Source organism: Anser anser (genome assembly GCF_964211835.1).
Source record: "Anser anser genome assembly, chromosome: 5".
NCBI lineage: Eukaryota > Metazoa > Chordata > Aves > Anseriformes > Anatidae > Anser > Anser anser.
The window spans coordinates 28,324,045-28,350,891 of record NC_139725.1 but is presented as its reverse complement, the minus strand read 5'-3'; the positions used below and the strand labels follow the sequence as shown (position 1 = coordinate 28,350,891).

At 45.8% G+C, this 26,847-nt stretch overlaps 2 protein-coding genes across 5 annotated transcripts in view; one reads left to right on the top strand and one right to left on the bottom strand.

The window, feature by feature from the left end:
- The window catches only part of SRP14 (signal recognition particle 14), a 36,901-nt gene extending 11,433 nt beyond the window's left edge, over nucleotides 1–25,468 (top strand). The window contains exons 1-6 of one of the 3 annotated variants that reach the window (XM_083837964.1): nucleotides 15,056–15,101; nucleotides 21,207–21,310; nucleotides 22,013–22,085; nucleotides 22,854–22,966; nucleotides 24,139–24,171; nucleotides 24,599–25,468. In XM_083837964.1, coding sequence (XP_083694090.1) covers nucleotides 15,071–15,101; nucleotides 21,207–21,310; nucleotides 22,013–22,085; nucleotides 22,854–22,966; nucleotides 24,139–24,171; nucleotides 24,599–24,688 — 444 coding nt within the window. In that variant the 5' untranslated portion in view covers nucleotides 15,056–15,070 and the 3' untranslated portion in view covers nucleotides 24,689–25,468. Of the gene's footprint in view, nucleotides 1–15,055; nucleotides 15,102–21,206; nucleotides 21,311–21,726; nucleotides 21,897–22,012; nucleotides 22,086–22,853; nucleotides 22,967–24,138; nucleotides 24,172–24,598 lie in introns of those variants that run through there. The other 2 variants (XM_083837963.1, XM_083837965.1) reach the window with 2 other exon arrangements.
- An 862-nt stretch (nucleotides 25,469–26,330) lies between these two features.
- EIF2AK4 (eukaryotic translation initiation factor 2 alpha kinase 4) overlaps nucleotides 26,331–26,847 on the bottom strand; it is a 38,588-nt gene continuing 38,071 nt past the window's right edge. For both annotated transcript variants that reach the window (XM_083837920.1, XM_083837919.1), the window contains exon 39: nucleotides 26,331–26,836. In XM_083837920.1, the coding sequence (XP_083694046.1) occupies nucleotides 26,782–26,836 (55 nt within the window). In that variant the 3' untranslated portion in view covers nucleotides 26,331–26,781. The remainder of the gene's footprint in view (nucleotides 26,837–26,847) is intronic.

Here is a 26,847-nt window from a genome sequence, read left to right as displayed (position 1 = left end):
GCAGACAGGGAGAATTTTTACACCAAAAGGAACACACAGCCAGCATCTCTTTCCACTTACAGAATCTTTTGACCCAGTATCCCAGTATCTCCCTATGCAAGCATGCACCAACAATTGCATGCGGTAATTCATTGCGTAGCTAAGTTTGCCTGCCTGCCTTGCATGATAAGGTGTGCATGTGCGCTCTCATTTTCTTCCTATAAATCTCTTTCTTTCCAGAAAGTTGTAAACCTAAAGATAACAGTGTACACTCTCTGAAAAGTGAGGTTTACACTGAAATCCTTGGCTTAAAAGTGTTGCCTGGAGGAGAGAAATCTCAGTAAGCCCCAAGGCTGGTGGTTTGGCTCATGAGCCAATTGTCACTCCGTGACCATAACACGGGGAGCATACTGGGGGAAGAGAAGGTGCAAATAAGGAGTACACGGGGCAAGCATTTCTTTGGCTCTGATCATCCTTCAGTGGTATATGAGCCTTCAGGGGATCACACGACTGCAATACAGTAAAACACCCCTACAGCTCCCCTAAATCACATCACCTTGTAGGATCAGCGAACACAATCTCTTCCCTCCCATACATCACCCTTACACCAGACAGATCTCAAATGCAGAACAGAGTTGAGCACTTCTGCTCTCGCTGGATCCAGAGCATGTGCCTGCGGTTAATAGCAGATGATCCTAATCGCAGCTCCCGCAGCCCAGGGCTAGCTGATAACTCCCTATTCTGACTGCTGACCCCTGTAATCTCCTCAGTCCTGAGAAGGAGCAGATATTGTGAACGATGTTTTTTAGTAGTTGGGACAAAAATAGTCCTCTTCTTGCACAAAGAATTCAGATAGCAAACTATAGGAGCAGCAGTGACTGAGCAGCCAAGCTAGAGGGCTGGGAAAGATCTGCATTGTGTATCTGGCTCCACCACAGGGTTGCTCTCAGTGACCTCAGGGAAATAATTATTAAAGGTCTCACAGCCTCACTTTCTTCCTCTGGAAAAAATCAAGATAATAATAGGCAGTGACTCTGAAATGGTATTGTGAAGATACATCATTAACGGGTATTTCTAATGGGCTTTGAATTGCCCAGAGAAAAGCGGGATGTAGAATTAACAACTGGGAAACAAACTTTGCTGAAACTGCTTCTTTACTAAGAGAGTGGTTTCACTGCTTCTGCAGCAGCCCTTCAGGCTGCATTACTACCGAAGGGTAGTCTCGTGAACTCTCCATTTACACTTTAAAACCTCTACGCAGGCAGCAGCAGAGTTACAGATGCAGCTGCAAGAAGAAACCACACACCACAGTTGTGCAGGTGCATGTGGGCCCCAGTGGGAAAGAATATTAACTATTTCCTGGTAATAGGAACACAGAGGTCCTTCACACTTGCAAAATAATCTCAGCACAGTTCCAGGACACGGTCTGTGTGGGAAGCTGCTATTCAATTGAATACACAACTGTGCTTAACTGTGCTGTGATCCTAGCTTAAATGACTACAGACTAAATATTCTGGATTCTCTTTCAAATTCAACTAAGTTTGTGCATTGTGTGCCCTGTAGTTTCAGTGTGATAAGGAAAGCTTTCATCCTATGATTTCCATTAGTGCTAGTTTAAAGCTTTATGTCTGGAAGGAATAGGTGATATTTACCTTGGTATTTGCAGGATCAGATCCAGTTTTTAAACAAGCTACTCCTGTTGTTTTCATCTGTTCTTCACTAAAATTTGCAGTAAGGTAATTCCTGGCTACTTTATGGGTACAAAGAATGATAAGAATAACTCATATTTCATATTTTTTAAGAAGTCCTATATTTTTGGAATAAAATTATCTGTTATGATTCTCTCTAATATATTCTTTAATTACAATTATTGTCTGAAATTGAAACTGCGTGATTGTTTGCAAAAGTAACGAGGCATGTTTCCCTTCCCTGAAATGACTGAAGTGAGAATCAGGCTTCCAGTATGAATGTACACATAAGCTATATATTGAAATCATTTGCTTTGAAATTGCTTCCAGTTATCTAGTTTTCTATAATATTAAGATGCAAATCTAGGCAAAGCGGGTTTTTTTTATACACTTAATATCTGTGAATCTGGTAGGATTGGCTGAGCTGAAGCTGCCACAGGAGATAATGATGTTCTGCTGAAACACGGTAACGCTTCAATAAACCCTGATGATGATAATGCATTGAAATAACAACATGTGGCATTGCAATCCACCCACACATCATCATGCATCACACCAAAAATGTCACAATGTGCTGATGGTTAGGTTTCTCTTCTAAAATCACAAAGCTGGCAGTCCTAGCTGTACTGCTCGCAACAAAATGTGCTGTTTTGTTTCATGTCTTTGGCTGGTTTCGGCTGTACCCAGGATCTTTCTCACTTGAGGTGGCAACGGTGGATGCTCCTTAATCGTTTTAAAAATGGCATTCAGAAAAATACCCACCCAAGTTCCTGTTCTAACAGAAGCCCACCTGAAGAGTAGGAGGCTGTAAAAATGGGCAGAAAATCTAGTAAGAAAGAAGTGTTGCACCTGATTTTAATCTCTTCTTCCTTTCAAGCAGAGCAGAAAGTAGCCTCTGTCTTTCAATTCCACTTGAAATATAACTTCAGCAAGTTTTCCAAATGTCTTTGAACTTACACATTTGAACACTTAGATTTGGCACAAGTTTCAGCAGAGGGTTAGGGTGGTAGCTAGTTGGAATGGTAGCAAAAATTGAATTTTATCTTCCCTCCATATCATGATAGCAAAATAGCTATGAAAACTTTTTATGTTTGCCTTCTTGATAAATAAAGGCAACATAGTCACATTAACTTTTACCTTCAGGAGTGTCAGTCTGCTTTTCTTACCACTGGTGGAGATAAAGTAAAAATGAAAAAAAAATAGGAAAAATTGCTTGCATATTTTAAGCTAAATCCAAAAAAAAAAAAAAAGGGTCTGTCTGTATTTAGGTTAGGACCTGAATGGATTTCTGGTGCTTAGACTCTAAATTGCAATTCTGAGGACCTCAGCTGCTGCTTAACTCTGCAAATAACTACTTTCAATAGGTGCTTCAACTCTTAACAACAAAAAATCCTATTTAAGCACTCTTAAAGTTCTGTTTCTACATGTGCTTACCAGCACTTCAGTGTTTGTAGGTCAGAGAACTGTGACTTCTATCCCACATCAAAGGTCAATGGAGATCCCGAAAATAAAAGATTCTCTGCATCTCCCTCCTTTTCCTTATTGAGCCCCACATGAAAGGAACGATCCCTCCTGCTTTTCTCTTCTTCCTCCAGAGCAACAGTGATGACGATGATGATGGTTGTGTTTTCACACAGCAGCTTGGTGGTTGCAACAGTCTTCCCAGGATATACATTAGATACCACAAAGTAAGTGACAGTCTTAAACATGGTTAAGTCTATTAGGTCTTCTTCCATCCTTACCAAGAGGAGTGCTGTCCTGCTTTTATTTCACGCTTCCAAATTACTGGGGAGATGTACTCAATTTCCTTCTGAAGGGCTTGAAATTCACATTTCCCACCTCTCTGGAAAGCGCTCTAATGATTAGGGAAAAGGTTGTGGTAGGACATATCTCCTCATGTAGGTCTTGCAGTGGGGAAGGGGGAGAAAATGGGATTCACTATGTCAGAGATAAAGAAGAGCTGTCATGGCTGTGATACTACTGATGAGGGCACTCACCTAGCCAGAGCCTTGTCTTCCTCACCCTACCTCAGGGCTGCTAACAGTGTAACGAGCTATTGCATGAAGTACCTAAACAGCCCTGAGATCGGTGTGTGGAGCTCAGGACGTCCCTGACCACGTGAGTACAGGCTAAACGGAGTTACGTACTGTTCTTCTGGTCCAACTCATTTCCAATGCTTTCCTGAAGTTGTTTTTTTTTTTTATATGAGACAACTTGGGAGTACCCTGAAACCTCTTGTCTAGTGGCCAGAGTACTCTAAGCAGCTGTGGCTTTGTCGGGGGGTGGAGGTGTAGTAAAAGGCAATAGCACAGTTTCGGTGCATTTCACACTTTTGGCCAATAGCACCTGCTAATACATCATGTACTCATGAATTAGGTGACATGACAGCGTCCATGCAACTGTGCACTACATATTTTCCTCCACGTTTAGGTCAGACCTGTTTCTGTCCCTACGTCCTAAAAGGTCTGAGCTTTCTCCGTGTTCTGGCTTCTTCTCCGTGGGACTGAAAATTGGGTAGCATGAAGCCTGGCCCTGTAGTGCCAGAGTTCCTCCTCTGGACCCAACAGGACCAGAGCCACCACTTCTACAGCATGGCTGGCACACAAACATGAAAGTAGACGTGACTTGGTGCAGAATCTTCTTAGGGAAAGGACTCCAGGAACTTCCTGCACAGACACAGGCTCTGTCTCCTCTTTGTAAGCACTGGAGGGGAAATGGAAGAAGAGAAACACCAAGGGTGGGAAATAAGACTGTGTTTTCATTTCCTCTTTCTTGTTTGTGACTTGGTCCTTCTCTAGTGAAAGAAAAAAAATGCAACAACAAAAAACCCAGCTGCACCTGTTTTTTTGTTTTTTTGATTTTTTTTTTTTTACAAAATGTTCTCTTGCACTCGTTCACCTCCTGGTAACACTGAGCTCCAGAAAATACGGAGCACTCTCTCTTTAAGAAAGACTGCTCTCTGCCCAGCTGTTGACTTGCCTGAAGGTGAGACCTCTGCTTAAATTCATGGCTCCAGCTGTCAAAAGCAAAGAAAAGCAGCTTTTCCTTGGCGGCTCTCTGCTTTGGGTAGAATTTGACATCTTCCTCAGTCAGCAGAATTTAATCAGCATCAAGTGCCCACAGCCTCTCAGCTCCACCACAGCCTGGCTGGGGGTGGGGGAGCCAGACCTGCGGAGGAGAAGAGGGGGAGTCCACAACCCAGCAGGCACAAACAGACACAGACACAATCACCGGCCTCTATAAGAAATCCAAAGCTTGTCACTGTCTAGGGAGAGCCTCATTATACCCTTTGACTTAAGAATTGCTGTTATCATTCAGTAACCTTAGCCGGCTTAGGCTTTGCTGTGTCCTCCTGAGAAGCTGAGAGCAGGTAAATGGAGTGAGTTACTGACAGCTGACAATGACACTGATTTCCAAAAGAAAGCTGATGAAATGGGCTCAGGGATATGGTTTCTCAGACTTAAGTGAGCAAGTAAAGCCTAGCAAACAACTCCTGCGATTGCCATGCCTTGCTTGTCTTTCTCCGAGGGAAGAGAACGCCTGCAGTACTTTTTGTGTAGATACCAACAAGCTAAATGATCCAGCTCACAAAGCAAAACTGTTTCCCTGAGCAGCTAACCTGCAAAGCCCAGCACTCGAGCCTCAAATCGTCAGATGGGATTGGTGTGAGCAGACCTAGGTACACATGGATGTAAGTATGGGTCTGCCACAGCAGGATGACATTTGCTTTTTCCCATTACTGCCACCCCCTTCCTACAACCAGTCCCCAAAATCCCATGGAGCAAAACGGGATTGGGGAGGTGGTGGTGCAGTGGTCCCTGGTACAGGGTTTGGCTTTGTGAGCCATGTCAGGGGCTGTCCTGGCTGCCTCCCCCCTGCTGTGCCACTCCTGGGGAGCCAGCCCGCCGGCCCCGGGACCCTCTCTGCGGGGGGCTTGGTTGGTGCAAGGCAGCTGCTGTCACAGCACGAGCGTGTGCAGGGTGCTTTCTCAAGGAGACTCTGTGCTAGTGTTTACCCATTTAAAATAACCTGTTCACAGTAAATATTATCTGTATACATGTTTTGAACACACAGACTCCAGACCTTCCTATACATGCAGTTCATTTCTAGCACCTGCAGCTGTTACCCATTTCCTGACAATATCATCGTGCCCATTGAGGAGAGGAAGGACACGCTGGGTTGTTTTTTTAGTGTTTACCTCTTCCACCCGTTTGATATTAGCCTGCATAATGGCACAGAGCTGAATCAAAGGAGGCGGCTGGTGGGAGCAAACAGGAAATGAAGCAATGCCCGAGGTAAGGCGGGCAACTTGCAGCGGGGCTGGGAGGAAACAAGCGTGTGTGCGTGTATTTGGGAGGGTATTAATCTGCAAATACCCACTTGTCCCCAAGCAGAGGGCAGTTAAGTTTTTTCCAGGCCCAAGACAGGAATCAGGGGGACACTATAGCACCGAATGCCCCCACCTGGAAAAGAAGAGGGGTAAGATAGCAGGAGATGTTTAAGGGGAGAGATGCTGTGGGTGAAGGCAGGAGTGCAGGTAAAGGCTTGCTGCTTGGGATGGGGGAGAGATCACAGGTGTATTGCAGCCCAGGAGCTTGACAGTGATCAATGCAGAGCTCAGGCTGTGAACTGTATACTGTTGCAGCCTGTAGCCATGAATGCGGTGGCTTTTTTTTTTTTTCCACCCATGTTCCTTTGTATTTGGGGAATGAACTTCATAAAACCTGCATTCATCGTTTCTGCTCAGCCACATGACAAACTTCTACTGAACTGTGTCCTGGAGGGGTGATGCAGCCACAATAACAAGATCCCTCCTGCTCCAGTCATTAAAAACACTGCATTTCTCATCTCACGGTGCTGGGGGAGGGGACTGGGAACAGCCGAGGAGGCAAATCCCACTGGGGATACTATTACAATATGAAAGAGACAATGAACCCTGCTCATTTATGTGCAGAATTTATCTCCAAATGTCCTACCAAAGGACGTACTTTTAATCTTATCCTAGTATTGCTCATCTTTCTCAACATTCACCTTTAAAAAAAATAAAAGAGTTACTAATAAGGGTGTTTCTAAAATTACCATCTCGCTTCCCTTCTTAAACTTCTCTATTTAAGACTTTGCAGTGTTAAAAGGTACAATGCTAATCTTGTATAGCGTCTGGAGCCTCCTCTTCTCAAATGATATCCCTCTTATATGAACAGCTAACTGAAGACATCTGTTGGATGCAATTATCTGAATGCTGCACATTTGTTCTAGACATTGTTTTCTATGTTACTGGGGGATGACATTCTTAATTATGTTTTTCTGTCAGTGTTGGTATCTGTGAAGACAGTTTTCCATTGTCCACCAAGTTCAGCGAGTGGTTAAATCCTGTTTGTCAAATATCCAGTGGGATTTCCTTATTGATTAATAACGTAGATGTGTGTATTTAATTATTTTAATAATTCTCCACAGCCTCCTGTAAGTAGAAGAGGTAAAGCCCACACTCATGTACAGATCGTTAGCTTTCATTCAGTACAGCATATTTTCGTGGCAGGAGGTAAACTTTGTTACAAGTTTTATGTCTGTAGGATTACCTGCTGTACGGTACGCTGCTTGTGGGACATGAGCCAACTAATAATGTTGGATTAAAGAATAGATGGAAATGACTGAAACGTGTTTTCTTTCAGATTTAGTCAGAAATACTTTGCTAAAAGTTCTAAAATTTTCATTAAATCTTGTGACAGACAGTTGCCCTGACCATTTTATAAAGTACTAGGGAAAGCACTTTCAGCAAATGTCAGCAGAACGCTTCTCCCTACCAACTCCATTTTATCTGTTTGCTAAAAAAAGGATCCATAGACTCTGACACAGCCAAGTTGCTGTGGCTTACTAAAATACCAGTGTTAGCTGAACCCTGGCAGTTGCACGCACACACGCTTTCAGCCGGGGCAAACACAAGATAAATGGCGCTGACTTCTCCCTGCAGCACAAGCGCCCAGGCCTCGCCCCTCAGCGGGAGGCGCGATGGCAGGCCCGGCGGCAGCGGCCGGCCAGGCCGAGGTCAGCCTGAAGCTGCCCCAGCGTGGTGCGAGGCCCTGGTGCTTCCCAGCGAGGACAGCTCTCCTCGTGCCTGACCCGGGGAGCACGGAGGGAAAGCGTGTCATTAGTGTTATTTAATTTGCATTGCTGTGATACTTAGGAGCTCCGGTTTGGATTAGGACTCTGTTGTGCTAGGCCTGTGTAAACACAGATGAAAGCGTGACACTGTCCTCCCGAACCGCCTGCCTTGTACAAACACACGCGGGAGCCGGGTACGGTTTCACACTGAGGTTGGGTTTTGTCTTCCTCAGTGCCTTGTGCTGTGCCAAGCATGTTGTCAGCTCTTGCAAGTCATCCTTATTTAACAGCCCACACCTCAGCATGCTCTTTGCTGAACTGGTCATTTGGCAAGTTCGCCTGTTTGTGTAGCGTGCGGCAGATGACCCAGAAGGATACTTGAGGCCAAGCTGGGACAGACCACGTGAGTTTACTTTAAGGGCAGCTACAAAAATCCCCATGGGTTGCAGTTCTGGGTGGGAAGAGCTTGAGCTGGCTGAGCGTGGAAAACAAAAGCCTGGCACTGGCTGCCTCGTGCCAGCCAGCTCAGGGGGCAAGAGGAGACAGAGCTGAGCTGGCTCCAGCAGTGCCCACGGCTTGTGGGGTCTGCTTGGCCCACATGGGCCTGCTGAGCAGCCCGAAGGGCTGCGGGACTCCCTGTCCCATGGAAAGTATCTCCCCGCCAACTTTGAGAGAGCCTATTACCAGCACTAACAAAATTGTCTTTGTATACCTCGGAGGAGGTGAGTAAAGCAGAATCAGAGGGCAGCAGGTAGTTTTCTCTGTGTGAAACGTTTACTCATTTTCCCCATAGGCTGTTAATGAGACTTCTGGCTTTAGCAGAAGAAATCCCGCCTTATTCCCTAAAACTTGGTAAATAAAGATGAGTCATAAGAAATTTTTGTGTTTTGAAGCAGAGATCTTTCCTTCACCCTAAGTAGGAATGGCAGGGTCACACCTGAGAAGAAAGTGGCTAAAAGCCTGTTTGGATAATATACTGTGTTTGGTCTCATAGTGGTGAGCATCCAAGCAGTGCTTGGGTTTTCTCATTTCCAGAATAACAAAAGATCTCTGTATGCGGTGATCAACTCTTACCTTGCTCCCTTTCTCTCAGTGCTAAAGATCCGGCTACATTTCTCCTTCAGAACTAATTTAGTAAAGCTACACTGCTTTTTTTAGGTACCGGTAACTTTGGTTGTGTTAAAGACTTTCTCCATTTCAAGACGTTTTGCCAGTATGGCTACAGCATGATTTGTACACGTGTTGTATGGATGCACGGGGTGCTGCTTGTAACTGAGGTGCGTTGTGGGTTACACCAGTGACGTGGGCAGATTGAGATGGGGAAAGTGTCTACAATCAAAAGATGTAAGAATTTTCAAAAACAGTATAAACCTCATAAACAAGCCTCATGAGCTGTTGTTTGAGGTGGTTTGGTTTTGTTTGGAAGTACAGATGCAATGTAGTCAAGGTATTGCAGTCTGATGGATAAACCAGTTCTGGTCAAGGCGGGGTGCAAAGCTTACACCATCCAGCTAACCTTGCAGAAAAAGTGATGTGTCTGGCCCTTGTTTTAATGTATTTCGCTTTGGCTCACTTGCATGATCAGTCACTCTGTATTAAAAATACACATTTTTACTGTTGTAGACAAAATGCATAAACATTTGACCCCTGGAAATATGATATACAGCTAAAGACAGCTTTTGAAAAACCTGAAGCGTGTATGTGTGTTATAAATTCCTCCTTTCTCACAGGACTAGCACAGTAGAAAAAAGGATAATCAGTTGTTTTTTCGTCTCCCTCTCCTTCCCACCCCTCACCTCCTCCGTGCTCCCCCTCCTTTTTGCTGTGGGATGTGCCAGCACTTGTCTTGGCAAAAGCCAGTCTTGGATCTCAAAACCGAAGAAAACTCCAGTCTGTCCGTGACTGACTCAGCCTTTACCAGGGCTCCTCTCCTCCCCGCCCCAGTGCACACCAAGAGAAGAGAGCGTCTTGGTCTGCTCCAGGGAGGCACAGCAGAGGGGCATCCGCAAGGCAAACACGTAATTCATGCCCTCATAAATCAGGGCCATGTCAGAAGCACAATTTTAAGTGCATGTACATGCACATACCTTACAGACGGATGATCGCATGCGCCAAACACCATGTGAGAATAATAGGGCATCGCCATCCGGTATGGTCCTGGTCTGCACTTTCAATGGGGAAGTTAAACTAAGAAGTGCTTTGCTGGCAGTCTTAGGGACTAGGGTCCCTTTTTTGTATGCAGGGCAGGTAAAATCAGCTGACTGTGGTGCGATTTCCACCCACCACTCTCCACTACATGCACAAAGCTACTGGCTCGCTCTCTTCCTGTCCAGTCAATCTTTGGCCTTTCCAGAAAGATTGCCAGCAAAACTATCTTTTGGCAGTGGTGATATCATGATACAGAAGGCTGCCCATTAGAAATTGTGCAGCAGTTAATTTTCCAAAGAAGCTACCAACCATCAGCCACACGATAAAGCACAAATTCTCCTTCAGCCCCACTCAGCCTGGTCTGGACCTCAACCAGGGACATGAAAAGCTTCAGTTCTCCTTCCCAGTACCTAACAGTGTGTTGATCAATGTCCTAATCATTAAAAGCTAAATCACACGGAGAATAAACACCCATGCTGTTTTTAACACATGAGCGTCTATGAAGTCCACATAAGGACTTAGGATGGAAAGGACCTACTGGGTCTTCCACATCAGAAGACATTGTTAGTAATCTGTGAAGTGCCATCCTAAGCGTGTTCTCTACTTCACCGTTAATAAAACCAGTGGAAAGTGTTTCTGAGAGCTTACTCTGCTAGTCATTATTTTATACCACTTTGTTCTTGTGTGAAGGTTAAGCTTTAGTTTAAATAGCTGTTTTTCTCTCCTTGGCGTTTTCTTCTCTGACGTATTTAAAAACTCCTGTCCCTGCTCACCTGTTCTCATCGGATTGTTGCTATATAAGTCAGTTTCTTTATGGTATTCTAAGACAGACTCTTAATTTCCCCAATCATTTGTTTAAGCCTGCCTTTTTGCAAATATGGCTGGCAAGAACAGTATCTGTTGTTGAAACATACGAGGGTTTGATACTGCTTTACACAATGGCAGTAATGCTAATTACCCACAGTATCTTGTCTAACACACCCTGTGACTGCATTTTCCTTTTCCATGGCTGGCTCAGTTCCCCTGTAATGCATGACTGTATCTTGGTTTTTCTTCACCCCTGTGCCTTCCAAATGGTGTGTCCCTGTCTTTACGGCAGGAGCTCCTGTTATCTAGGTGTATGACCTTTTCACCGTGAATTTCTGAAGTCATCAAATTTTTTCCTGATATTCTGCTCATCCTCGCTGTTGATGAGACATCTCAACTTTGTGTCTTCAGTACATTTCATTAGCACATTATAATTTTTTTATGCCTCCATCAGCCCTGCTTAAGATAAATGATTCAAAAAGGCTCCTTAACTTTTTGGCTTATGCTGTTCCTGCTGGGAACCTCATTCCTTAAGTTACAACATAAAACTTATGTTGAAACTCTTTTTTTATGAATGGTAGAAGCTACACAGCCACCTTTGCCCAGCTGTATCTGCTGTGTGTTTTTCTCCAGTGCAAGAAAGGCAAGACAAAAGCAGACTTCTTATCCGCGCAGCATAGGAGCATGCTCTGATACCACTGCCCTTGAGCAGAGCCAAGGGCAGGACGCCTGGATGTACGTGGCCAAGCAGCTGACATACCTACGAAGGGGGACAGAGAAAGCTTTCTGGTATTTATTTGTCCATGCTTTGTTTGGGAGCAATCTGGGAGCTTTTGTGGAAGCAAGTTTTACTGGAGTTCAGCAGCATCTAGCTATGCCCTTTACTGCAAAGGGCTGGCATGGAAGAAAGAAGCTAGAAGAACCATCTGTCTCAAGTTCGTGTGGCAGTACCTTGCCTTCAGTCTGGTCATTTCCAAAGGGGAAGTCTCGGGGCTTCGAGTGCAGCCTTTCAAAACACTTAGAACAAACCCTAGGCATTTGCAGAAACCACAGAGTGTACAGTTAATACACCCAGATGTGCTGTCAGCCCCACAGCACCGCACCGGAGTGGATGGAGTGTGTAAATCTCGGAAAGGTTAAAGCTGAGAGAACAGCGATACGCATAAAGACTTGTGTTCCTTCCAGAAGGAGGAGGGGGGCGAGGTGTTATCATTCGACATTAATCACTTACATCTCCAACCTGCCTAAATCCTCTGAAAAGAACCAGCAAAGAAAACACCAGCTGCTGTAGCTCCTACTTTTTCCTCAGTACCCTCCAGCCTCCCTCCCTCCTCCCTGCCTTCCCCAGACTGTGTTTATTTTTACTGCTCGTGAATCAGCCAGGAACTTGCTCCCTGCAACAGGATCAGCTGAGAACAAGCTGCAGTCTGTACATTCCCTGAAATCTTGGTTTTGTTTGGGAGCTTACGATCAGCAGCAAAACAGTGGAGAAAAGGAGAGAAAGTGATACACGTCTTCATTCTCACCCGGAGTGATGGGACTTTCATTCCGCGCAGAGTGGGACTTCCCCAACTCGCTCTCTGAGCGTATGTCAGCTTTCACTAGAGATTTTAAGCACGCTTGGTTTATGAAAGAACGCTGTCATCACTTAAGCTGTGAGTGCTTCGGGAAAGCAACCATTGTTTTATATAGGTGTGCCTCACTCCCACAATAATCCTGACTGATGGCACCAAAACACTGCACGCTGACATAAATAGCACGGCAGCTTGCCCGTCAGCAATGGCTGTTTCTTCTGAGGTTGCTCCAGTGCAAGAACTGTTCGGTCTTGAGTAGCAGAAGGACCCCCCCTCACCCTGATCACACGTGGCCGCCCCAGCTCTGGCAGTCGCGCGGCGGCTCGAGCCCCAGCGTCAGTGAAATCGCTGCCCTGTGTGGCGAAAGTCCTCGTGGGTGATGGCCAAGCACGTGATGGAGGGGGTAATGAAGAACGGCAATTAGAGACAGAGAAGTGAACGGTGGGAAGGAGAGGGAGGGAGAGGGGGACAAGAGGAAAAAAATGGAAAGAAAAAGGAATTGAAACACACCTCAAAAAAAAGTGTATGTGGGAAACCAGGAAAAGAAAAGGGCAAATGTGACCGAATCATCCTTGGGAGAAGGAGCACCTCCCTCAGCCTTCTCTCTGGTGCCTGGCTGAAGCTACCACCTGTAGCCAGAGCACCTGCGGGGCCAAGACCCGTCCCACACTCGGTCCTCAAGCTGCAAGACTTTGGGGAAGCCAGTTTTGGAGTCCGGTCATCCACAGAGCGAGGAAATCCTTATTTACAGCTACACCCAAATGCTGGTTTTCTCCAGGCTCTTGTGTTCAAGCAGTCCAAAGGCCGCCCCGACATTTGCCATCCAGCTGATCACTTGTCACCCGATTCCCATCCAGTTTCGGCTCGTAGGCCGCTGCCAGGCACGAGCCGCTGGGCTTGTCACCGCGCCGAGCCGAGGAGCACTCGACTCGTGGAGAGGCATGGGTCCCGCGGCGCGCACCGGGAGGCTGCCTCCTCGCTGGGGCACGCCTGGTGCACAACTACTAATCGCTTTCTGATTGAAGCGGCTGCTTGCTGCCAGGACTTCTCTGCCAAAAGATAGCTGTATAATACTGATAATCAGGCGCCCGGCGAAGATAAAATGCCTGTTGCTTGCCTCTAACTGAAGAGTTTCACGTTGACAGGCTCCTTATTACGGCAAGCCGTTTGTGCTGTGGAAAAAGCAGAGCCTTTTACTGAAAAAAAAGAAAAAAAAAATCTTATCTCGGCCTAGAAGTGCAGAAAGTGCAATTAATTAATTTGTTTCTGGAGTCTGACCTCTAGGCACAATAGATAGCAATGAGCTATATATTGTAATTACAGGATACAGCAAGCCTAGTGTATAGCTTGTAGCTGAGGGCATTGTGAGGAGCGAAAGATTGATGTTGAACGCGGTCGGATGACTAACACACCGTAACAACCCGACTGGTCGGGCGAGAGGAACAGGCACCTGAAACAGCAACTGGTGTCTTGCTGAATAATGATGCCGTTTTCTATTTTGATTACCTTCCTCCAGCCTGTGACTACCTTGTCCCAGCAGCACCGAGTGCAGCACGGCGTTCAGGACAGTGCTGCCCCACGTGCAGCTGGTGCCGTGCCCTTGCTCACCCCTGTGCTCCTTATCCTCCCTCAGGAGCACTGTGGGATTTTCCCAGCGTGCACACCACAGGCAGACAAACACGGGTGACAGTTGCCTTCTGAGAGACTTGCTCTAGTGATACTCTTCAATCTTGCCTGGAAGAGCAAAGAAGGAAAAGGTTAAGGTGAGAGAACGTCATATCTTGAATGCAAAATTATCTTAGGTAAGCTTTTAGCGCAGATGAAAGCGGTTTCATCCTAGGGTTTGTGGGAGGGATTTTTTTGGTCTTGAACATAGCCTTTTTGTGACGTTCTCCATAAAGACCTAGAGCGGAGTTCAGTGGAGCTCGAGCTCTCTTGCTATATTCAGCTAACAATAAAACACTGTTGGGTCATTGTAAGGTTTAAGCATGATAGATTTCCTACATTAGCATGTCTCACTGACTGAGTTCTATGCAAAAAAATCACTGTGACCTCGGCAGTTTAAGTTCTGAAAACTTTCCTGCTTTTTGTTAGTACCTTAAACAAATCACAATTTGTCTGAAAAAAAAATGAAGCAAATATGATTTTATGTGATTATTTTTTTTTAAGAAAATGAAAATGATGGGGAAAGGAAAAAGGAAAAGAATGAGAAAAAGAAAAAGAAATGGGAAGAGAAATGGAAATGCTTTAATGTGGAGGTTTCTGGCACACTGTTCTGTAAACCTACTGCACTACCTGAATGCAATATCACTGAGCAATGCCATTCCTGAACTTTAACGGCCATGAGACTTAATTGTTGCAGGTTTTTAAGGCTATGGGCAATAACAAAGGGATTGCATTTGTAATACCTGTGTTGCTTCTGAGAATTTCCTTGGCAGGGCTGTGTTTAAGGCTCTGTGATTGGCAATGGCTGGGCTACCTGCTACTGCAAGCAGGGATGACTCACTTGGGATTTCTATAGCCTGAGCACTAACAAAGAGCCTGTGACTTCCAATCTGCCTGGGGCTCCTGTCTGCCGCTCAGTGTGTGTCTGCAGACAACATGTATTCAGGAACAGAGAGGGGGATGCCGAAATAAAGGGAAAGGGACAGAAACAAACTCAAATTACAGTTTTTGTACCCGTGTTTCCTGTTTTTGAATGACTCCAGTTGTAGTTATAATGCTTAGCTTAATCTGCTTTACAGAGCTACACCCTGCAGCCCTTAATCTCGGAAGATGCTTTTGAAAAACAAGGCCAGTGAGCGAGGTAAGATTTCTGTATGGCTCACAGGAGCCCAGCTCCAGCATGGTAGCAAAGGATGCTGCCTGAGTGTGGAGGTAGGAGGAGGAGAGTAAGAGAGCGAGGGCACTCCGTGAACCGATAAAAGTGGATTAGGGATTTGGCACCGAGCAGACCATTAGAGAAGGATGACATTAAGAAAGGCAAAGCAAGGAACCTCTCTCAGTGCAGTTCCTGCTCTAATGAACTGACCACTCTTGAAATCATTATCTCAAGATGGTGCTGAAAACCATCTACTGGGAAGGACAATATGGTTTGGGTGTTGTCAGAAGGCATGAGTGACTCTTGCTGACACTGATGCTCCAAAAGTGTTGCACAAGTACCTCATTTTCTCTCTCCTGGGAGGCAGGAGGCAGGATAAAAACTAGCAGTATTCAGACCAGCTGCCAAGGCTGCTAATATGGCAGCAATGCCTTCAAGTGCTCATTCCCTTAGCCTCCGGAGCCTCTGCCTCCTTTCCCCTGCTGCCGCCTTTCCTTGGCTGGGGTGAGGCTGGGGCAGAGCAGGGGAACAGGCAGACAGCTCATGTAGAAAACAGCTTTGCTACGCTTAGGTCCTGCAGTTTTTTTCTTTCCCCCTATTGTTAAATGGCATTGAATACCAGCAAAACAGGAAACTGCTTCCTCCAGCCTCTGACCCAGTGAGCGCGGCCCAGCTGCTGGTTGCCCGGAGCGGCCTCCCCACACCACCCTGTTCCTAGAAAGTATCTGGGCATTTGGAGGAGCATTAGGGAAGAGTGAGGAATACAAGTAAAGCTTAAATGAGCAGGTAAACTTGGCAGCTCTTAAAAGAAGGGAGTCATACTGGAAATATCTGGCGATAACAGTCAAAACAATCTCTGTTTTCCCAAAACTACGGCTTATGGAAATGAGAGCAATAATGTCTCAGCCAATCTCTGTCACCTCACTCGTCTGGTGGCTAACTTGATTGTTTCTTTGTTGTGCTGTGCAGCTCTTGTGTCAGACATCCCCGCTCAGGCTGTGAAGAAACCATTGTTTCACGGCACTGCAGCTTGTGTTGTGATCCTTAAATCTCAGAAGCCCAGCCAGGTCTCGTGTCAGCCTCAGCAGAGACAGGAAACGGTGCTGGTGAGTTGGTAGGTGACCCTTTTCTTCCTGAGAAAGCAACACCCCACGGTGTCAAGAGAACATACGCTGCTTGCAGGCCTGTCCTTTTGAGGAGAGTGAAAACGCAGGAGAGCAAAGACCTTGTGACTCCTTTTGTAATTACACATCCCCTCGTGCTCGCTGATATCAAGGACAATGTTGTCCTCCCTGGTGTCACTCTGTTGACCTAGAATTCCCATTGACTGTTTTTTCTTGTCTCTATTTTTTTTTGAACATGGTGTGATATTCTTCATTCCGTCTCTTAAGTACGTACATAGAAAAAGATATCCTGTAACCTCACTGGGAATGTCTGGTGGAAATTTTTCACAACTGCATTTCTATGTTTCTGAAAGTAGGACACATCAGTGTGAAAGAAATGATGCTCAACCCAATCTCTGTCACCTCATTACTCTTGAGCTCCAGCTTAATTACCTCCCTGATGCTTTGCACAGCTCTTAACCAGACATTCGGTGTCTGCTTAAAAATCTGCCGTACCAAATGAAGTGATGACTACGTATCCTCTTTCTGCTGGGAAGATGAGCTGTGAGGTTTGGTAAATATAATTTCTAGAGAACCCAGAAGGTGCATCACATTGTTCAGGCCTGGTTCCGCACCACAGACAACTTACTGGAGTTCACAGATGACTTACAAAGACCCACCGAAACCAGGCTCAAAGGTCATATCACAAAATTCATTTAAAGATAATAACAAAGTTTTAACCCCAATAAATTTGTGGTTTATTGTTTACAGCTCCAAAGACAGAAGTTACGCTACCAGCTACCAAATTCTGACCTCCTGTATCTCACTATGACTGTATTGACGCCAGTGGGACTGCGAGAGAGATGAATTTGATGGTTTATTTTCAGAAAGTCTTTGAGTTCTTTGTGTGAAAGTCCATACCTCAAAGTGTCTGTGTGGGAAGTGTTCGAACCCCACGCAAAACTTCCTCCTGGTTCAAACGCAGGCCTAGGGCTGCCATTTCAGTAGCCCTGTTTTATTCTGGTAACCCTCCAAAATGTAAGCAAGGTGCACACTGAAACTTTATTTCACAGCCCTAAAAATTGATAACATGCTAGATTTAAGAGTACAAAATAATATAAGGTATAACCACCAAGTTATTATAATTTTGGCCATGGAGAATATAAACTGGGAGTTCAACCCAGGCACTTAATAATACAGTAAATATGCATCCCTTATCTTCCCTGACAGAGAAGCTTTCCAAAATCTGGGTGGTACTTCAAATCCATGAAGTCCCTTTCCAGCAAACAATCTTTTTGTGTCTCACTGCAGATAGGCTTTGGTTTTCACTACTATAGTAACGCGGTGCATCAGAGTTTCAAGAAACTTATCTATTTCCTGGTTTCCCTCACAAACAGTAAATCACAGCTAACATTGCTATTACACAATGAAAGTCAGTGTTTGTTGGATTCAAGGTTACACTTAGCCTATCTGTGACAATAATTCTATGGAAATCAAAAATAATATTATATAAAATATGAGGTATTCACTAAGATGAATAGCAGTGTTTAGGATAGAGCTCAGGGCACACGAACTGGATCCTAAGACATGACAGAAGACCTCCTGTTTCTTATGGAGAGCTTCTCTCTGGAAGTTGACCTCACCGGTGCCTCAGCAGCTTCCTGGTGGCATGTCTTGCTCTCAGAAAGATCTTTCAAAAATGCCTGGTTTAGTTCTGAATTTCCTTTTCATTATTATTGGCTGATCAGGCAAATCATACCACTTCGTGTACGTATGTTGTGTTCAGTAGCTCTCTGATCACTGTCCCTCAGCATGTCCTTTACTTCTTTTCCCACTTGAAAGGAGGGCTAAAAGCTGATCTGGGGGCTGACATTCGCCAGTACTTTGGTCATCTGCTAACTGCTGTGTTGCAAATCTACTTAGCACTAGGAAAAAGTGTTCATTTCTCCTGTTAGATTTTTTCTTCTTTATTTCCCTGGCATGGAACTTGGGGATATTTTGGCAGCTATTTCAGGGTTAACTGTCTTTCTGCCCAACCAGCCGCTGTTGAATTTTGGGATCAGAAAGCTTTCCCTTTGCCCACTGATCTCCGATCCGGTGAGGCTAGGAGGGCACTGAGGTGTGCATCTCTGTTTTTCCAGTGCTAATGATAGAGTGGTAAAGGGGTGGTGGTGTTCCTGGGGTTTTGCTGTGGTACTGGCTCTTTCTGCCGTGCATAGTTACGCTGTGACGAGGTATGCCTGAACTTACAGATCAAAGTGAGTTACCAGAATGATCCACTTGTGAGCGGTGGGCCATTATCTGTTATTAACTCATCGTGAGCAGTGTGGTCAGCAAACTGTAATTTACAGTATGTTATTACATTTCTGCGCTGCGGTGTGCGGCAGCTGAGTGCGTGTGTGTGTGTTTGAGATAGCCCAGAACGAGCAGTAATCTTTTCTAGCTAGTTCAAATAGATCTTTGCCAACTTCTTCTAAAGTTGATCAAGAATTTAATTTGCTTCTGATAATCCTGTTTTTCTGCTTCCTGCCCCTCCCAGCACGCTGAGCAGAGCAGAGGTTTCACCTTCTCTGTTTCTCTTCAGTACAAGCTTGCTTCCAGGAAAACTTGGAAGCACAGCAGCAACCTTCTCCAGTTCTCTGCCAGATTTCCTTCAGGATTTAATGATTCAGGTGGCTTCATTTGCTAAATTTTTGCCAAAAAAAGTAGTTCTCTACTGACACCATATAATAAAGTTGAGCAAACAGGAGGGTTGGTAGGAGACTTATTTTTATTGCCCGGCTCTGGTCACATGACAGATCAGGTTACAAAATACTAGTGCCCCTGCCAGCTCTCAGGATCCACCAATTCCTCCTGCTACTGTTTTAATCCAACCTGTCTTGCCTTTTTCCTTTTATTTATTTATTTTTTATTATTTATTTTTTGCTGGGGGTAGAGGGTGAGGGGAAAGGTATTGCGCTGGGGCAGGAGATAAAGTGAAAAGCAAGTGTATCATGATTGGGAGTAGCCCTTTAGCTCCTTCTGTGTTTGTTCAGCACTTTTTCACCAGCTGAGTAGCTTATTCCCTCTGAGTGTTGGCAGCCCTTGGCAAAGTTAAAGCAATGTCAGCATTTCCCTGTTCCATCTATTTTTTGGAAAAGAATTGTTAAAAATATTACATTTTCACCTTGTTTGCAAGTTGCGATGAAGACTTCTCCCCTAATTAAATTGTGACTTTCTGGCTTGAAAAACAGCTTCACGATCAGGAAGATAAGCTAGCAGCAACAACAAAAATCCTCTGCTGCGCTTATGGAAAGAAATTCAGCAAGTCAGTGGAGCTGCTTCTTTTATTAGCAGTGAGACCAAAAACTTTTCAGAAAAAAAAAAAAAGCTGATGAAACATAGATTTTAAAAATGTAAACTTACACAACTCTAGAGTTCTGTGTCATAACAGAAAAACCCTCTATTAACAGGGAAAGCCTTTCAATTTGTACAAAAGCAATCCCAGCACTACCTTGTGAAGAGGCAGAAACTGTGAGTAAGCTGAAAGCTGTGGCATTGCACAGTAACGACAGTTACGGTATGTGACCATCTGTGAGTGCCTGCGCGGAGAACAGGAGATGGTAGTGCTCCTCGCTGTGTAATCTGTATTTTACTGACACCAAGCAACGTCAAGAGGAATCGAACGGTCAGAACTTCTGGTAGAAGTTTCTCTCTCTTTCTGTTTGCATACCTTGGTACATAAACTATTGTGAAACAAAGGCTCTCCAAAACCGTACGTTTCTAAAAACTTATGTTTTAGATACCTACAGTAAGTCATTTGTCACATACTGGAAACACACATGCTATTCTCCAACAGATTTTGAATGGTTGTCCCCTGCTTCTCTGTATTCTCTTTGTCTGGAACCTGTGGTCTCCCCGCTTGTGGTTTGTTTTTCTTGCTCCTCTGCTCTGAAATACTTACTTTCCTTCCTGAATTAGGAGTGTCTGTCTGTATTCAGAGAAATGTTTTCACAGTGGTTTCTCCCAGCATCCAGTGCTATCAGAAACCCTCGTATCACAGATTCCTTCAAGGAATCTACCTCAAGAGGCAGCTGCCCAATACCTCTGTCTCTGATGCTGTAGCTACACTGCTACTGCTACCTCGATCGCTGGATTAGGTTGGCCAGGACTATGTCTGCAGTGCCAAAGGCACACCTCAGCAACAGAAGTAGCTCCCAACAGCGGGTTGAGATTTTTGTGCAGAAGAGGGGAAAAGACTCCATGGCGCTCATCCTACAAGAGTTAATGGGTTCTGTTGCATAAAGTGTGGAGAAAAACTATGTATCTTCCCTCATCTTTAGGAGAGAGGAGCTGTCCTACAGAAGAGAGAGGAGAATGGTTCAGGGCCACCCAAGAATTCTCTGGTGAATTTGAGGGTCAGAATTTGGTTGAGAGCTCTAGTCCCCATGCTTCAGCTACAAGACCACCCATCTGCTCTTTTGGCGAGCATGACTAGAAATGCATTTCTTTTGGCTTCCAGTTTCTGTGACCATGGTAGTTTCCAAGGGGGAGAATGTTGCAACTGTTTAGTTTTTCCATTTCTGTTTTGCTTTCACAAGTTGCCTGTAAAAATCTGCAACACCACTGCATCGTCCTCATTCAGGTCTCTCGCCACAATACAACCCTACTCCGATTTCTGACAGAACAACCTCTTGCAATTAGGAGTTTGTTAAGCCCGCTCCTGCAGCTGGGCAGGGTTGGAGGGAGCCAGCTGGGACTCCTCGCACCCACCCACCCGTCTTGCGGTGGGCACTGACTGCGGGCTCCAGGGGCAGGGACCCTCCCTTTGTTAGACCGTCCGAGGGCTTGGCCTGTCAGTGCTTCTGCCCGCAGCGTTGATCGTTGATCGTGTGCTCTGGGAATGGCGGTTTTGGGAACACTTAAATAACCTGTGTTTCTCACGTTAGTTTCTGTGAGGTTTTTATGAGAAACAACCAAATTTGTATTTCTGGTCTTCCCTCCTCAGCTGCCCGTGTTACAGGTGAGGAAAGGCGACGAGGACAAACACACCCACGGGGCGGGAAGGCAGCCCTGGGTCTTTACGCGATCTTTGACTCCGAGCGAGCAGAGGTAATTATAAACGGGCAGGTCTCGGTACGCCGTGGCCGTGTGGCGATGTCCCGCTGCACGGCACTCGTTCCCTCGTCCTCCGGGCGGCCCCAGCTCCGTGCGCGCGGTCACAGCACCCCCTGCTGCCGCAGGGCTCGCGTGCCGAGCGGCAGCGACAGCAGCGGGGACGCTGTGAGGACCGGGCGCTGCGGTGCCCAGCGGTCTGTGTGTGACAACCGACCCGGGCAGCCGGGCCGGGCAGCCGGCACCTCCCCCACCCACGGCCGCTCCTGCGGCCCCCGCCGCCCCTGCCCCTCAGCGCGGCCCAAGCAGCAGCTCGCCCCTCACAGCTCCCCCACAACGGCCGTAACGGCCCCCCCCGCGCCCGGCCCCGCCCCCCCTCCGGGGGCTGACGTGGCGCTGCCCGGCGGCGGGGCGGGGGCGGGGCCTGGACGCTCGGCGGGCGCTGGCCCCGCCCCGCGCCGTGCGCTGCGCGTGCGCGCGGTACGGACGTGCGTGCGTGCGTGCGTGCGTGCGTGCGCGCGGCGTTTCCGGGCCGGCGGCGAAACGCGGCGGGGCTGCGATGGTGCTGCTGGAGAGCGAGCAGGTGCGGGGGGCCGCGGGGGCCGCGGGGGGGGCTCGGCCCGGGGCTGGGGCGGGTGCCGGTGCCGGTGCGGTCGGCGGCCCGCAGCCAAGGCCCGGTTGTGCTCCCTTCTCTTGCAGTTCCTGACGGAGCTGACGAGGCTGTTCCAGAAGTGCCGCACGTCCGGCAGCGTCTTCATCACGCTGAAGAAGTGTGAGTTCGGCGCGGGGGGCGGGGCGGGGCGTGCGCGCCTGGGTCAGGGTTAGCGAGGGGGGAAGGAACAGCCCCCCGGGCTGCGGGGCTGCTGACCCTGAAGGAAGGCGGTATTTTGAGTTGCGCAAAATACGGGCGCTTTCTGGTTACTGAGCAGTAAGTGAAAATTCTTAGTTTGATAAAAATGGAGATCTGTGGCGTTGCTTTAACGTTCTTGTTTCTCTGGTTTCTGGATAGCTGGCTGCGGATCCCCATTGGGCATGAAACTTTTTTACTGTGAGTGCGGTCAGTCGCTGGAATCACGTCCCCAGGGATGTGGTGGGTTCCCCAGCGTTTGAGACTTACAAGGTTCGGCCACGCAGGGTGCTCAGGGAATCCTGTCTAGGCCCTGCTCTTCCCATGACGAGTTGAAGCAGATGGTCTCTGAGGTTCCTTGCAGCCTGGGCTTTCCTGTGGTTCCGTGATGAGTGCTGTAGGTTGAAATGCATCTGAAGTGTGCCGCTGCTGAAACGAGCGGTTCATACAGCGTGTCTGCATACGGGTTTGTGTGTTTGTCCTGGGTTAGTCAGGTAGCCCAGGCAGCTCTAGTTTGTGGGATTACAGGCGAAGGGATCTGTGGACGGTTTCACAGCAATTCAGTTCAGATGGCTGTAAATTCCCATGTATTTTTACAGATCTCCTCGTGAGCAATTTTTAACATCTCAAGTCAGGAGGCATCCCACGATTTTTAGCCAAACACAAATAAATGTTCTCTGTATTTCAATACAGATGATGGTCGAACAAAACCAGTCCCACGCAAAGGCCATGTAGAAAGCTTTGAACCTGCAGACAATAAGTGTCTTCTCAGAGCAACGGATGGAAAGAAGAAAATCAGCACAGTGGTGAGTGACAACTTTGGTTTAGAACGATGAGCAGCCCTACCTGGCTTCCGTGTAATGCCTCATGTTTTAAGTGATGCTTGTCGCTGCATGAATTTCATGAGAACTGTCCCCTTAATTCTACAGAGAAACCATATGGTAGCTAAAAGCACAACTGAAAGTGGGATGCCAGTGTTGCAGTTACACTTCGTGGTGCGGATAGGACAGTTGTTTGGTTTCAATTTCTACAAAGGATTTGGCTTCAAAATGGTGTTGCTGGACATGCAGTAAGGCCCTCTGCCTGTTTTCAGCAACCATGGCTGTCATGTTCTCAGTCACGTGGAACCGGAGGGAGGGAATGGGGAAGCTGCTTCTAGAGACAAGGGTAATGTGGGCAGAAAGAGAGAGGACGGTGATGGAACCTGCAGCGTGAGGACAAATGGTGTGTCTCCAAAGAGAAGAAAGGTCCCGCAGTCAACTTTGGCTGATAGAGGCAGCTTCTTGTAGACCTCAGTGGAATTACTGAAGGTTATTGCACCCCATCAAACAACAGAATGTTCCCTGACTGTGAAACAATAAGAAAGGGATTTGTGTTTCTTGCCAGTAATACATGGATGTGAGGTAGACTCTTCTTAGCCTTAATCTCACTTAGCACATCTAATTTTCTTTCTTATTTACAGAGCTATTTTTATTACGGGAGGCGTTAACTTTAGAAGTTGAGAGCCTGATGTGTTTCATTTGAATGAGAGATTGAGAGAGGCTTTAGCTGACTTCACATCTTCTTAGTGATGTAATCTAAGGAAAAAATGTTACTGTGAGAAGTAGCGGAGAGAATCTGGGCTATAATGTTTCATACCAGGATTTGCATTTCAACATCAATTAAGTTCTGGCCCTACAGTGAAATAAAACCTTTCTTAGAATGTTTCTTCACCTCCTTCCCATTTGAAAACACACAGATCTGGGAAGAATAGCCTTCAGAAGTTTTGCTTAATCTAATGAGGAGTGTTTTCAGTTTCCTAAGGCAGTGAGGCATTATGCCGTGTCAGTACAGCCTGGGTGCTGCTGACTGTCGTGGGCTGATGCAGCTGCTGCTAAAGACATGAGCTGGTCCCTGGTGGGAAAACATGTACTGATGTTTTAGTTTGTCATTTTGAAGCCGGTGTTTTCTTGGTTAACCTCTAGTATTGCTTTTGTAGGTGAGCTCAAAGGAAGTAAATAAATTCCAGATGGTAAGTTTTTTGTATGCCTTATCTTCCTTTTCTGTACCTACTGGGGAGTAGTCAGTAGGAAGCAGTGGACTGGTGTGACTGAGCTGAATCAATGCTGAACTGACACACAGATGAACCTTAGAGCGCACACATTCGTGGGAAACAAAATCCAGTTCTATCTTACCTAACTTTCTGCATTGGCTTAGAAACAATAGCTTCCCAGTGCAGTAATGTAAAGGCAGCTGTAGGATGGTTTGGGTTGGAAGGGACCTTAAAGATCATCCAGTTCCAACCCCCTGCTATGGGCAGGGATGGCACCCCGAGATCAGGTTGCCCAGGGCCAGAAACTGAGAAAATTCAGATACATATCCATGAACAGTAAGTGAAGTGTTATCTCTGGTACACTGTTACGTGTTTGCTCTGTTAATGGTTCTAATATTTGTTTCAGGCATATTCTAATTTGCTGAGAGCCAACATGGATGGCTTGAAGAAAAAGGACAAGAAAAGCAAAAACAAGAAGAGTAAAGCAACACAGTGATGGAAGTGTCTGACCGTCACTGCAACAGACTTGACCCTTGCTCAAAGCAAAGTCCATTTCTTTTTGAGTTACCACTTGTCTTTGGCTTTCCTTCCAGCAGGATACTGGGATGTGATCAGTACTTTTGTTTAAATTGAAAGCAGGAGATGCTTTCTGTGGATCATTGTATGGCAGGAGTATTTACAGGGTTATACCAAAATAGCTTTACACTCGTCTGCCAACTAGTTTTGTACTTATACTGCTGTTTGTTTTGTATTATGCAAGTGGGCAGTGTAAAACTCATCTGGGGGATAACAGAGGGTGAAGAGAAGTGCACAGCACCATGAGCAAAGTGAGATTGGAACAGGAGTCTGTGTCAGATGCCTAGTTTTATAGATAAGCGTCGTTAGTACTAGGGAAAGTGGGTGCCAACCTATTATCCAGGAACAGCAGCTTTCCTGTTTCTGTCTTATTTTGAGGGCCATGTTTATATGATGCAGTGCAGATGCCTTGAAGGCAGCCAGACCCATGCTTTGAGCTCTCAGCTCCGCCTTTACCCTGTGCTGATCCAGCTGTGCTGATCCAGGCTCCGGGTGGGGGAGCGCAGGACTCTGCATCATGGTCCCTTCAGGCATAGCTTAAGAATGCTCATGTCACCTGAATGTTTGTTTTTTAAAACTTCATCCTTCCAACGTATTCAGGGATCTGGATTTCCCCATCTTCGCATCGTAAAGTAGCTCCTTCATATGAGCAGATGTAAAAGGTGAATACTTGTTCCTATTAAACACAATGAGAAATGGATTTGGTTGTAATGACTGCTGTGACGTGTCTTGCTAACGACAGTTGTCTGTACTGTTAGGACTGACCCTTCCCAGCGTTACTTCTGTGCACTGCTATTGCAGTGTTGGCGGTTCTCAGATGTTTTGGGGTTGTCTTCAAAGTTAACGCTCTGCATATTTTAACTAAGCCCTCTTCACTACAAGAAAAAGGCTGCGGAAGAAGTAGGTATTTCTTAATGCAGTGAGCCTGCAGTACTGAAGACAACCTTTTGTGGTAAGAAAAAGAAGCACAAGCAAGGTACTGGTTGGGGAGAGAGGATAAAGACCAGTCTATGTGCAGAAATACATGGGTTTTTTTGCATATTCACTAATATGAAATATAATTATTTACAGCAACTAAGGCTGCTGTAATTCATCTTTGTTTGTTTAGCGTTTTTCCTAACGTGTTTGTATTACAACTTAATTTTAACTATATATAGTGGTAATTCCAAAAAAGCATTGACTGGGAAGCTGTAGCTTCAAGAAAGTAATTCTAAGATTCCTTCCATTACTGTGTCTTCAAATGCAAACTTAATTTGACAATCCATGTGAAGAAAGCTAGTTCAAAACTGTAGTTATGCCTCTAAGCACGTGCAGGCTACTCTTTCTCAACTCTTACCTTGAGGGCCTTTTGGTCTGAAACAAGTTTGTGTCCTGTGTCAGGTTTTATTTTTGTCTCCCAGGAAGCAGTTGTTTGATTTGAATGCAGAAATGTGGGGATGGGACAAACACAGGCAACCAGGTTTGCACAACTCTCAGCTTGATGTCTTTTACTATCTTTTATATCAAGATTGACGATAAAGGCAGAAGTTTAAAAAAGAAAAATCACAAAACCTTGTAATACATACTTCAAAAGGCTTAGTAGCCAAATCTTTTATTACACAAAGCCCTTCCTCAAAAAAGTTTAAAAGTGTTTTAGAGTTGAAGATAATACATCTCTAATCCTTGAACTGAGATGCTTGTTTCAGCACTATTGCATATGGACGTACAAGGCATTCTAAACTGTATTTTAAAAAAAAGTCATTTTATACCTGGCACAGCTAATAATCTCTCTTGCAACGTAACGGTGCAAGAATTACACAGTAACACATCTCTAGCTGTAGTCAGACTGTTCCTTAATTACCTGTAAAACATTTCACTTTTTGGAATAAATTTACAGTTTTATATTACACATGAAATTTAATCTGGACACTTAAAAAGGCTGCCTATCTTGCCTTAAGACAACTTTATGAAATTCCTTTGTGCAAAGCACTATTGTGTATTAGTAAAAGCATCCCAGAAAAGATGCTTAAAGCACTAAAACAAAACCTTATATTCGTCTCGGTAACTGTACAGGATGAGAGCAGGAACCCTGCAAAGGGA